The sequence below is a fragment of the Pantherophis guttatus genome, chromosome 1 (genome assembly GCF_059756535.1).
Source record: "Pantherophis guttatus breed Tessera chromosome 1, ASM5975653v1, whole genome shotgun sequence".
NCBI classification, from domain to species: Eukaryota; Metazoa; Chordata; class Lepidosauria; order Squamata; family Colubridae; genus Pantherophis; species Pantherophis guttatus.
In genome coordinates this window covers 13,910,595-13,924,097 of record NC_142063.1, presented here as the reverse complement: position 1 = coordinate 13,924,097, position 13,503 = coordinate 13,910,595, and the positions used below count along the sequence as shown (strand labels likewise).

At 47.0% G+C, this 13,503-nt stretch overlaps 1 protein-coding gene across 3 annotated transcripts in view; it reads left to right on the top strand.

Moving 5' to 3' along the window:
• Positions 1-13,503, top strand: part of MIDN (midnolin) — a 52,670-nt gene that overhangs the window by 21,479 nt on the left and 17,688 nt on the right. For all 3 annotated transcript variants that reach the window (XM_060695022.2, XM_060695026.2, XM_087874817.1), the window contains 3 exons: positions 9,152-9,604; positions 11,547-11,679; positions 13,093-13,371. In XM_060695022.2, the coding sequence (XP_060551005.2) occupies positions 9,152-9,604; positions 11,547-11,679; positions 13,093-13,371 (865 nt within the window). The remainder of the gene's footprint in view (positions 1-9,151; positions 9,605-11,546; positions 11,680-13,092; positions 13,372-13,503) is intronic.

Genomic DNA, 13,503 nt, shown 5'->3' with positions numbered 1-13,503 from the left:
TCACAGGGAAAAAGTGACTTATGGCTGTTACAACCATTACATCATCCCCATGGTCACGTGATCAAAATTCAGATCTTTGGCAACTGGCTCATACTTACGATGGTTGCAGTGTCCCTGGGGCCATGTGGATCGCCTTTTACAACCTCCTGGCAAGCAAAATCAACGGGGAAGCCAGATTCACTTAACAATCCACATTACTAATTTCACAAGGGCAGCGATTCACTTAACAACTGTGGCAAGAAAGGTCGTACAATGGGGCAAAACCAGTGGTGGGATTTAGCCAGTTCACACCGCTTTGGGAGAACTGGTTGTTAACTTTCTGAGCAGTTAGATGAACTGGTTGTTGGAAGAAATCATTAGGGCAAAGAACCGGTTGTTAAATTATTTGAATCCCACCACTGGGCAAAACTCACCGGTAACCAATGTCTCACTTAGCAACAAATTTGGGGGCTCCGTTGTGGTCGTAAGTCAAGGACTACCTGTATTATGAGAAGGTTCATGTTGTGCTTGATCACAGATGCAAAGTTTGGTGAAGGCTGGTTGAGCTGAGGGTGTAGAAAGATTGACTTTGATTTTATGGGCCCTATTCTCTTAGGTTTCCCTCCTCTCCTCACCCTTTTTTTAAGGAAGTCTTTTAGAAAAGTTGCTTCTGGGAACAATAGGGTTTTCTCCAAGCAGATAATAGTATTTCTTAGCTATCTCCACCCTGGGAAGAGAGCTATAGGAATCAAGATTTACTTCCGCATCCCCTACTCAAGGTGAACCCCCCCTTAACATTTTTGCATAAGCTGTCTCACAATCCTTGCATTTTAATTGCATGTTTGCTCATTCGTTCCTCCCTATCTCTGAAGGATTTTGCATCCTTCACTTCTGTCCTTAGCCCTCCCCCACCCCCTTAGCAAAGCAGTCTTCCAATATCTCAGGGGCTGCTACAAAGAAGAGGGAGTCAAGCTATTCTCCAAAGCCCCTGAGGGCAGGAGAAGAAGCAATGGGTGGAAACTAATCAAGGAGAGAAGCAACTTAGAACTAAGGAGAAATTTCCTGACAATTAGAACAATTAATCAGTGGAACTACTTGCCTCCAGAAGTTGTGAATGCTCCAACACTGGAAGTTTTTAAGAAGATGTTGGATAACCATTTGTCTGAAGTGATGTAGGGTTTCCTGCTTAAGTATTCTTAACTAGTCTAGTCTAGTCTAGTCTATTCTTCTACTCTACTCTACTCTACTCTACTCTACTCTACTCTACCCTACCCCACCCCACCCCTATTCTATTCTATTCTTATTCTTATTCTTATTATTCTATTCTATTCTACTCTACTCTACTCTACTCTACTCTACTCTACTCTACTCTACTCTACTCTACTCTACTCTACTCTACTCTACTCTACTCTACTCTAAACACACCAGAAAAGGCTTCTTCCCTTCCAACTTTTCCTTCACTTAATTCTGCCCCTTCCCTTGTTGCATGTGACTCTTCTAATTTTTTTTTTAACCCAACCTAACACCCCTTCCTGTTCTTTTGCAATTTAAAACAAAAACATCGAGTTGCAAGGGATGTCAAGGGATTGCAGAGTTCCCTTGAAGGGGGGAGGGCGGGGGGGGGAGGCATGATGAGGGTTGCATCCAGTTGACAGACAAGAAGAGAGGGAGGGTAGAAGGAGGGCTCCGGAAGTCAGTCAAGTTTACTGTGTTTAAAATGCAGAAAAGGAAGGATTGGATGGAACAGGGAGGCCTTTTGGAGGAAATAGATAATGGGGCTGGGGGCGGGAAGGATACTAAAGAGGGGTGAAGAGTTGCTAGCTGGCCTTGTGTTTGTGACAGCTCTGGCTCTGATTAAATTGCCTTTGTTATCTGCACATTCCTTCCTCTTTGCACACACACACACACACACACACCCTGGCATATTTTCAGGAGCGAGAATGGGGCCATGAGACTAAGATGGTCTTGCTTGGAGAAGAAAGGGCAATTTATGGCAGCGGGGTTTTTGATGTGGCTTTCGCAGCGGGGTTGGACTAGAAGACCTCCCAGGTCCCTTCCAGGCCCTATGAGTCTATGAATCCTCAATACTATAAAAAGCAGGAAGTTTTTAAGTTACCATTCTGAAAGGCAGGAGTGATGAGGAGAGATAAGCTTTGCTGGCTGGGGAATTCTGGGAGTTGAAGTCCTCCAGGCTTAAAGTTGCCAAGGCTGGAGGCCCCTGCAGTATAGGAAGCCCATATGTGGTAAATTTGGATACTTTTGCTCTTAATTATTAATTTTGAGGGCGATGGGGTGATGTCCTTTTAACTTGGGCCTGTCACATGTGGCCCTTGATGCTTTCTGGATGTGGGGGGTCCCCTCGGCCCTCTGATGGGCTCCAGATTGAGGAAGGCCAAGCAGAGCCTCTCGTAAAATGCTTTATTTTATTATTTTTTTTAAAATTGCCCCCTCCCCCACCCCATGGCTGATACTTTAAAGCAGGGGAGTCTTCCAAACTTGGCAACTTTTAAGACTTATGGACTTCAACTCCCAGAATTCCTCAGCCCTCCACCAAGAGATGGATAAGAAGAAAAGCCAATTCAATTTAAGAAACAACCAGTAGCTCCTGCTGATATTCCTGGTTGTATTACAAATCCCATTGTTTCTTCTGGCTGTGGATGCTGGGACGTGGGGGGGGGTTATCATCTGACACCGGAGGGCATTCCTGGTTATGAAATGAAGCCGGGCGCCTCATTGCTGCCAAGGAGATTATCAAGCCCAGCTCACTCTGTGTTTACAATGCCACCACCCACAGCCGGGAAAAAAGCCAGGGTTAACTTAGGCCAGGCGTGGTTGAATGCCACCGGGGGAAAAAAAAAAATTGGAGTCTAATCTGAATTTATCTCTCTTGGTTTTGGAAGCCGGACTTTGCTTTCTGATTCCATGAAACTTTGCTCCGGATTTTCTTCCTCTTTGACTAGATCCCATCCCCCTCGGTCCCTTTGGAGCAGTGTTTCCCCATCTCAGTAACTTTATAAATGTCTGGACTTTAACTCCCAGAATTCCCCAGCCGGCTGTTAAAAGAGAGAATCCAGCTTCCCTATTGGTTGTGCTTGTTGGAAGCCCAGCTGGGAAGGTCACATAAATGGCGATGGGGTGACCTCTGGACACTGCAACCATTATAAATAACATGCCGGTTGCCAACCTCCCAGGTTTTAATTGCGTGACTGTTGGGACATTGCAATGGTGTGATGACTGATCATAAATCACCGTTTTTTCCAGTTCCGTCATAATTTCAAATGGTTGTTGAACAGATGGTCATAAGTTGAGGACTACCTATATGTTGGCGGGGAGGGGGGGGAAGGAAAGCATGAAAGGCCTATAAGTATGTGTATCCAAAGTAAGATAAACATTTTAGTTTGTCACACCTAAGAGGAACAAGACCTGTTCTGTTTTGGTTATAGGACAGGAGTCTGATCAATAGGAAAGTGGTTTTTTTAAATATTTTTACATTAGTAAAGACTTCCCAATGTTTTTTGATATGATATGGCCTGTCTCTGAAGGGAGTTGTCTTTCCTTTCCTGAAAAGGCTTGAGTTGTTCTTTGACATTCATTCCCCCTTTGGGCAGGGGGTCAGACTAGATGACCTCAAGGACTTATTTTCCAGTTCGGTGATTATTATCATTTGTGCTTTGTTTTTGTTTGTTTTTTTCTTTTCTCTTCTAAAACTCTGCTCTTGCAGCCTAAATCCTTCTCAGATGGGCCTTTTAAAAAGATCTCTAGCACCCCACCCGTTCTGCATGAAAATCTTGGGAATTACACCTACAGGTTTGAGATTAGGATGGATTTGTTGAAGCTGAGAGCTGTCAATCTCTAGGAGAGAGGTGGTCTCTTGATATGTGCTTGCATATCCCTCTTTCCTGGAGGTGTTCAAAACCCAGGCTGGATAACCTGAGGTCCATAGTGTTTTATAGATGCTGCGCCGAGCAAGAGGGTAGTCTAGATACCTTTGGAGGTCCCTCCGTAAAGGGCTGCTTGAATCAAACCAAGCTGATTATTAATTGCCCTGGACAGAGAGGCTCCCGTTTTGCGACCTGTTTGACCCTCCCAAGGTTTGGTTTACAAATCGTGCTCACCCACCCCGTGTCCCTAGAGGGGGAGGCAAGCAGCTTAGGAAAGGACATGCTGGTGCTGCCAAGAATCCTGTGGCACGCCAGGGCCTGGTCACGGAGTGTTCCACTTTTTTCACGGAGGGGGGGGCCTGACGCTGAGGTTGAGTGAGTCATCCCACAAAAGAGGGGGGGAGAGGTATCCGGGGTAGATCTCCGCTAACCGAAGATTGGTCTCTTTGACGTCAAAGGGATCTGGATGAGAGCAGAAGGGATGGGAAGAATTTTCCTCCTTCCTCCTTCTTGGCACTGTCCGAAAGAAAGGTGCCAGCCTGATCCTCGGCAGGGCAAGGAAGGGGGAAAACGGATGGAGGTCTTAAGATGGCCAGCCTCTCCCAAACCCAGAAGCAGGAGGCGAGATCTCAAGAGCCGTGGATTTAGTTCCCGTGCTGGGTGTGGAAGGGGGATTGTGAGGATCAAATCTTGGGCAGGTTGTTTGAGAGAGATTTCCGTGATCCCTTCTGGGTTAGAGGCACAGTTTAAGCTCCTTTGGTTTAGATTGAAGAAAGCAGATTTGGGTGGATCTTGCTTGAGCCGCTGTTTTTTTTTTCTTCTTTTCAGCCTTGGCAACTTTTAAGAGGTCTGGGACTTCAACTCCCAGAATTTCCCAGCAATTCTGGGGAATTGGAAGTCCCAGACCCTTTTAAAGTCGCCTTTGTGTATCCCTTCCTGCCTTTTCCCTTTTTGTGGGGTGGCTGTTGGGGGGGAGGGGCTGTTCCCCTTGGCAGCCCTCCCTGCAAGGCGGGCCGCTGCAAGATCGGAAAGAGACTGTAAAAAAAGGAGGCAGTCTTAACCTTAACTCTGGGCTTTTCCTAGGCCGGCATCCTGACTTGCTTCCCATTCTGGAAAAAATAATTTAATAAGATCTGGGTAGTTTGGCAACCAAGAAGACAAAGAAGCGCTGAGAGCAAATCTGGGAGGAGGGGGGCTCCCCAGCCAAGGACCCCCCAGTCAATCAAACCTTTCTGGCTGTTTTTTTTCTTTTTTCTTTTTTTTTGCATATGGTAATTACCATCTGTGCTGGATGTTCCAGGGAGAACAAAGGAATGATTTGCATTCAGACACCAAGAAGAGGGAATTCCAGAGAGGGAGGGAGGGAGGGAGAAGGCCGAAGCACATCAAAACGACATGCATGCATGTATGAAGATGGAGAGAGGAGGGGGGGAAAGGGTCCTTGTGCAGCTGGTGCTCTTGTTCTCCTTAAAGGAGCTCCCCCCCCTTTTTTCTTTTTTTTTGCTTTTTAACCGCTTTTGCGGTAGGCACTGTCTTGGGTGGGTGCCTAGCGGTCTTGAGGTGCCACCAGTGGGGGCGGGCGCCTTGCGCACGGGGAGCTGAGTGCGGATGTCGTGACTGCAGGGAAGGTAGCCTGCTGGTAAGGGAGCCTTTTGTGACTCTTGGGCCGATCTGGAATTTCGTGACTTGGTAGCATAAAGAAAAGGCTGGGCGATCGGAGACGAAAGGACGGGCTGCAGATTTTTATTTTTTAAAAAATATAAAGCTTTTAACCAATGCTCCCACGTTTCAAAGTAACCAGTGGAGATCTGAGGTTTAAGGCCCAGGAATCTCCAGACCAGTGTTTCTCAACCTTGGAAGCTTGAAGATGGGTGGACTTCAACTCCCAGAATCCCCCAGCCAGCGCTGCTGGCTGGGGGATTCTGGGAGTTAAAGTCCACCCATCTTCAAACTTCCAAGGTTGAGAAACACTGCTCCAGTCCAACAGTGTATCCCCAGTTACTTTTCCAGTGGCTGCAGCTTCTTTATTAGTTCCTTGACACTTTAATCTGGCGGTCCCATTTATTGGTGGCCAAGGCTGTTTTTGGGCCCATCTTCCCCTTGTGAGCACAGGATGGTAAACGTAGATAGATTACCGTAAGCATCAACGGCACTTAATAAGAAAAAAGTGAAGATTTGGATTGCAGAAAAGTGGAATTTGGGAATCGCTTTCTCCAACCTGGTGCCCCCCCCCAATTGTACTGGATTATTAATTTCCATCAACTGTGCTGACTGGTTAAGGGCAATGGGCATTGTAGTCTGGCATTCCTGCAGGGGCACCAAATTGGAGAAGATTTTTTTCCCTATCGCAATTCCTCACCCTATTTGGAATTGAGTTTAGGGTTTGCTGTTTTACTCCCATTAATGCCTTTTAGATCCACAAGGAAATCTCAACTCTTGATGCTGGTTGTGATCCAGGGTTCATTTGACTTCCCACAGGCCTCCATCCATTTTGATGTATTTTGAAAAGCCTCATCTGTCCTTAAGCGTCTGCTTAGCGTTCGGGGATAGAATGCCCCTGTAAATGAAGGCTCCACTCTTGGTTAAGTATCGCAAAAGATCTTACTGGATTCTGCGATCCTTTGTGATTAACCCTGCTGTGGATTTTAAAGCTGGGGAGTAATGGAAGTCGGTCTGTTTAAAGGAGGATTATTGCTTACCCAGAAATTAAGCGGTGCTTTGAGTCCTCTGATCTCAAAAAGCATGCACCTTTCAGCTTGCAATAATAACACGGAAAGGAAGGAGCAGAGGTGTGAATTATGCAATCACCCTTTTCTTTTGCTTGGGTGGCGAGGAGGGTGTCCTCTGCACATGCTCAGATGCCCTCTTGGTAGAATAGGACTTAGGTTTTTTCTCTAGCTTCCTCCCACTCTGTTTTATATATTTTTTAAAAAGAGTTTCTTTTCTTCAAAATCCTACTCAGTGGCTTTGGTTGCTTCCCCCCCCACACACACACCCTAATTTTTTTTCCTACCTGGTGTCCGAAACTCACCTCCCCACCCACCTCTTCCTCCCGTAGATGCTCTGCTATGCACGGCCAGCCGCTTCTCAGGCCGCCACCTTCCTCGAGCTGTCGTTCCCACGGGTTTCTCAGAAACCTCCCACCCTCCCTTCCTCCCTCCCATCCGTGCTTCCGTCTTCGCAGTGAGGCACAAGGCGGGGGGGGGGAGGGTGAAGAGGAAGGCTAGAAAGGCAGAAGTGGGAGAAGGTTTTGCAATAAATTTGGGTGTTTTGAGCTGGAGGCATGGATAACGCATTATCCGGCCGTCTTTCCTTTCTCTCTTCCCCCCCCCCCATTTTGCTGACGTTTTTGCAGAGGCGAAGGAAGATGAGATGGGGAGTGGGGAGGTGTTTGTTGCTGATCCGCGCATTGACAGGAAGCAGGGAGTTGTGTGCAGAAGGGTGATTCTCCGTCAGCGAGGCGGGGACAGGTCCTTTTCTCGGTCTGCTTTGTTTTCGGAAGCCGGAGGTTGCCATCTGGCACCTTCCGAGGGCTCGTGCATCATTTGCGGTCCTTGTTGTCCTCCATCTCTTGGGTGCTGCTGAAGGACATGGCGTCCTCCATGAGATCTAGCCGCTTGCTGGGTGCACGTAGGGTTGGAAAAAGTGGCTCAGCTGCTCTAAGCTTGCTTGCATGCAAAATGGAATCAGACTGGCTGGATGGTGCCAAAGCCCTGTTTGGCATATCTTTCCCAGTCCCTTTACACAAGAAGTGGCAGTGCCTAAGAGATAGTTAAACAGACAGAGGGACACATCCATACCGGTCATACATGCCCAAGTCAGCAGTTGTGGCCTTTTCCCCTCCCCAAATTTGGGGAGGAGGCCACCCTATGAAAAGTTTCATCCTGGTTTGAAGATGGCTTCTCCTCTTCCGTAATACCTCAGTTCTGACGTCAAAAGACCGCTTGCCAGTCCAGCCTCTGCCTATTTTTCCTTTTCTTTCTTTTACTAAAAAAACCCCCGCCACCTTTCAACTACAGGCCCCACCTGGTTCAGCAAATATTGACTGCTCTGGTATTTCCTAGCCAGTCTCCATCTGCTAGGCCTCCCTCCTGTTCTGAAGGCCTCTCGGGGGTATATTATGGTCTGTCTCTAAATCAATCCATCTCAGCTGGGCATTTGCCAGAGAAGTCAAGGAAAAGAGGAACATCTTTAATTCTCTTTGGCCTCTTGCTCTGCACTCACAGGGGTGGGAAATTAAGGCCCCTTTATGACCTGTGGACTTCAACTCCCAGAATTCCTGAGCCGGCTGGCTCAAGAATTCTGGGAGTTGAAGTCCACAGGTCATAAAGGGGCCTTAATTTCCCACCCCTGGTCTAGGAAGACAACTTTGACCAGGGGCTTGTGTTTTCTTGAATACTTTTATTTTATTTTAATTTATTTTAATTTATTTTAATTATTTGTTTGTCACCAATCTGGCTTCATCAAGGCAAGTCTTGATGCAAAACTTTAAGATCTGGGCGATGTGTCTCTTAGTTTGATGATTATGCTAGCAGTGCACCAAAGACAACCTGAAATAATAATAAATATTAATAATGCATTTGCTTTTCATAGCAAACGATGATGTGTTCCCACAGATCCACTAAGCATAGAGTGCTGAAGCCCCCTGTCTCCTAAGAAAGGACCAAGAAATATTTTAAGACACTTTTTCAGGTGCAGGTGGTCCTTGACATACGACCACAGTGGACTCTTCCCCATTACGGTTGTAGGTCACGACAGTCATAAAATGGGCTGGTCCTGTGACCAACTTGATTTTACAATTTTTTTTGTGGCAGTTGTTAAGCAAATGCCACAATCATGAAGCAAATGCCACTGTCCTTAAATGAACCAGTGGCCACTATAGGTGCAGTTTTGTTGAACACTAGAAGTTAAGTGTCGATTTTTAACCCTAAGTTTGGTCATGTGACTGTGGACAGAGTCTGACGGTCTAAAACTAATTTCCATCTACCACTTGTCTTGGGGAGGGTCTAAAACTTTGAGTAGCAAATTCCTTTTTTCAGATCGGTGGTGATTTCGAAATATCACTAAGTGAACGGTCATAAGTCAAGGCCTGCCTCTACAGTATTTGCGGGTGTAGTATTATAACTACAGTAACTTAAGGTTTCATTATTTGTTTAATTTAATCTGATCCTGCACCAGGTAGCACTAATTTCCATCTACCACTTGTCTGGGGGGGTGTCCAGGAATAGCTTGGTGCCCAGTTGAAACCAGCCATCTGATTTAACCACTCCACCTGCTGTCCTCTTTTCCAGGTAAATGACTTCCTGTCCGGGAGGTCCCCCCTGACCCTTGCCCTGAGGGTGGGCGATCACATGATGTTTGTCCAGCTGCAGCTGGCAGCTCAGCAGAACAGCGGGCAGCTCCAGCACCGCCACGTGATTGCCAGCCGAGGAGAACAAGCTGGAGGCGCCACGGCCCCTACGCCGGTGCCGGCGGCTGGACCGGCTGCCTCCAGTTGCCGCACCCTGCCTGGGAGCACTCCCGCCTCCTCCCCTACTTTTACCCGGCTCCCCACGGCGCCCGCTTGTCCGCCAAGCCCTGTGCCCAGTCCTGCTGCTTCTCCGTCGCCAATGCAGACTATGCCTCTCTACTGTACCACCGCTAACCCGACCCCCGTCACGGCAGGGATGTTCCATTCACACGGGACCAGCGCACAGACGGTCAACGGAGGGGGGAGCGGCAGCGTCATGTCTTCATGTTCAGAGGTCAGTCCTGGGATGCTTTTGTGGGGTGTTGAAATCAACGAGGGTTGAGCATGAGTAGAAAAGGCTGGAGTCCTGACCCATGGCAGCTTTTAAGGCACCAGGCTAGAAACCAGGAGACAGGGAGTTCTAGTTCAGCCTTAGGCATGAAAATCAAATAGGTGACTTTGGGCCAGTCACCAGGAGACAGCGAGTTCTAGTCTGGTCTTAGGCCTCAAAACTCTCTGGGTGACTTGGGGCCAATCACCAGGAGACAGAAAGTTCTAGTTCAGCCTTAGGCATGAAAAGTCAAATAGGTGACTTTGGGCCAATCACCAGGAAACAAGAGAATACTAGTCTAGTCAAACCTTAGGCCTCAAAACTCTCTGGGTGACTTCGGGCCAATCACCTGGTGACTGTGAGTTCTAGTCCCGTCTTTGACATGGAAGCCAGCTGGATGACTCTGGGCCAGTCACTCACTCTTAGCCCAGCCCACCTCAAAGGTGGTTGTTGTGGGGAAAATAGGAAGAGGAAGGTGTGTTGGACATGTTTGCCACCTTGAATTATTTGTAAAAAAAATAATAAATAAAACAGATTACAAGGGGTAGAATTGGTCATTAGGTCTCCTTCCACCCTCCCACAAATAAAAAAATAATACCTACTTGCATTGGGAGATTTCTGCTATGAACAATTGTGAGGCATTGCCTTCTGGATTTTTAAAAAGGCTCAGCATTTTTTTTTTATCATTAGTGGCTGCAGGGCAGAGAAGAGAAGGAACGGGGGCTAGAATTAGGGAAAGTCTTCCTGTATTTATTAGCTTTTTATCTCACGAGAAAGTTGGAGCAGCTTTATTATTAACTATTTTTAAAATGTATATGCTGCCCATCTCACCACCAAGTGATTCTGGGCAGCAAGCTTCCCTCACTCCCTGAATTGCAGCCCCACCATAAGCTTAGGCATCTTGGCTTTTTATTTGGGTTATTCCTACAAATGTTCCCTGTTTCAGAAATCACCTTGTAATCCAGGTTCTTTGACACACATAATATTTTTTTGTGACATAATCTCCCTCCTATTGATCCAGGGAGATTCATAGCCGGGCATTGCTCTTCGTAAATTGTGTGGTCTATAACTGTACGCTTGGCTAATCAGTCTGCCTTTTCAAACCTGCAGTTCCACCGTTCCCAGAATTCCTCAGGCAGCCAGCCATTTTAGAGGGCTGCCTCAGAATTCTGGGAAATGCAGTCCCAATATATCAGGAAGGCACTACCAAATTCGATTGGGGTTGGGATGGGATGGCCGCATTGATGGTCGCAACTCTCCAAACCGTGTAGGTTTGTAGAAAAAAAAAGTCTTTCCCCATCATTTATTTATTTATTTATGAAATGTATTTGCTGCCCATCTCGTATCCCACGACTCTGCTACTTGGTCCTTTTCCAAAGGGAGTTTGAGACCTTTCACGTAGAAAGGAAAATGGATCCGGAGGGAGAAGGAAAAACAAAGAGTAACCTTTGCTTAATAGAAAAAAATGTCTTTCTGGCAAGGAACAGGAAAGTTAGGTTCCTCTCCATATGACTCAGAGGGGGGGAAGCCTTGTGAAGATGCTGTCCTTAAAGATGAACATCATAGCGCATTGTAAGCCGCCCTGAGTCTCCGGAGAAGGGCGGCATATAAATCAAATTAAATAAATAAATAAATAAAATAAAAAAGTTTCTGGCCCACCGTAATCTTTGTCCAAGGAAGAGGCTTAGAGCTTCAGGTTTCTTGTTCTGTTTTTTCAAGATGCCTCCAAAAAAAAAAAAAAAAGGCAACCAGGCAATTTTCTCTTATTCCTGTTTTCACCTGAGAGAGCAGGAGGACTGGCTTCAGACTTTTTGGGATCACGGCACCTTGTCTGAAATAAAGTTGGGGAGGATTGGTTCTCGCCAGTCTCCAGCCCTGCTTAGCATCTGTTCTTTGGCTTTTGCAGGTAGACTGCGCCTCAAGAAGTAAAAGTTCGCCCAGCAGCAGCCCCACTCAGGCCTCTCGGACCCGGAAACACGGCGCTGTGATAGAAAGCTTTGTTAACCACGCCCCTGGGGTTTTTTCGGGAACGTTTTCTGGTACGTCTGTATAACATTTCTCTTGTCTGCCCCATAAGAGGAAATATGGGTAGAAGGTAATATATGCAAGCTTCAGAGTCCCACAGGGCTCTCTCTGATTCAATCAGTGTTACCATGGTGATTGTAAGATGGGTGGACTTCAACTCCCAGAATTCCCCAGCCAGCAAAGCTGGCTGGGGAATTCTGGGAGTTGAAGTCCACCCATCTTAAAATCGCCACTGTTGAGAAATACTGGATAAGATAAAGAAACCAATGAAATTTCCAATGTTTTGCCTGGGTCGATACTCTCCCAGAAAATACAGCAACCATATCTGATGGGTTTGTCCTTATTTTAAGCTAAATGAATTTTTTTTGCTTTTTACCCTCCCCCTCCAACCTGTGGAACTCATTGTCTGCTGATGGCTGCAGACCTTGTTCAGCTTGTAAAAAATACATCATGGCTAATGGTCACAGTCACTATTAGTCCTGAGCACTCAGTAATCCATCCGTGATAAATGCAGTCCCTTACAGGTTCCAAAACTGTCTTTTCATCCTTTTTTTTAAAAAAAACTTTTTTCTGTAGATAAAGTCTGAATCATGAGGAGAATGTACTTGGCTTTAAAAAAGATAAAAAAAAAACAGTTGCATGTATTGGCTTCTATTACAAAAAAGTTGAATAATAGCCTTGAACGATGGCCGGCTGTATTTACAGACATGAAGGAGGGGCAGGATCTGGCTCCTTCAAAGAGAAGAAAGTTTGCTGATCCTTCCCCTTCAGGACTAGCACCTATATAGCAGTGTTTCTCAACCTTAGGCACTTGAAGGTGTGTGTGTCAGCACTTCAACCTGCATTTACTCTAGTGCTGACATAAGAAGGAGAAGAGGGGGCAGCTGGCAAGAGGACGCTTGACTTCTCACCTACTTATTTTCCCTGAAGATAATGTCCCCTAGGAGATGAGATGGGAGGGGGGACATTCCTGGGAGCTGAAGTACTAGATATGGGGAGAGTGATTTGGAAGAGGGCCAATGAGATGCCGAGAATTGGGGAACGGAAAGGGAAGGTTTGGGGTCAGGAAGTCAGTGTTGGCTACACCACAATCGGGGACAGGTCATCGTGCTTAATAAAATGAAAGTTTTCTTCAAAGATTACTTGTTTGGGAATGCAATTTATTTTAATTAAGACGACATCGAAACTTGACAGTGTGTGGACTTCAACTCCCAGAATTCCCCAGCCAGCTCTGACCCTGCTGGCTGGGGAATTCTAGGAGGCTCAGCTGGCTGGGGAATTCTGGGAGTTGAAGTCCACACACACCTTCAAGTGCCTAAGGTTGAGAAACACCGCTATAAACCAATACTACTGTGTCCCTGCCTCCCCCCCCCCCATAGATTTTATGCACTGCTACAACCTTTCCTACTTCTCCTTCCACCCTGCAGGCACTTTGCACCCCAACTGCCAAGACAGCAGCGGCCGGCCACGCCGAGACATCGGCACCATCCTGCAGATCCTCAATGACCTCCTGAGTGCCACGCGGCACTACCAGGGCATGCCCCAGTCGCTGACGCAGCTGCGGTGCCAGACGCAGTGCTCTTTGTCCACCCCGCCCCTGGATCTCAACAACCACACTACCTCAGAAAGAACGGCAGCTGCTGCTAACCAGCCCTTGCACTTGGGGGTCCAGTGTCCGAGCCAAGCAGCCACCTGTAAGCCCACCGGTGAGTTCACACATCTGATTTTGGGGTCCTTTTCCTTGTGTCCCCCTTCCCCACCTTTCTCAGTCATCCAGGGAAGCGGAGAAACCAGCTGTTTTTTGCAGACTGGTCTCTGAGCAGGGCAGAAGGTCCTTC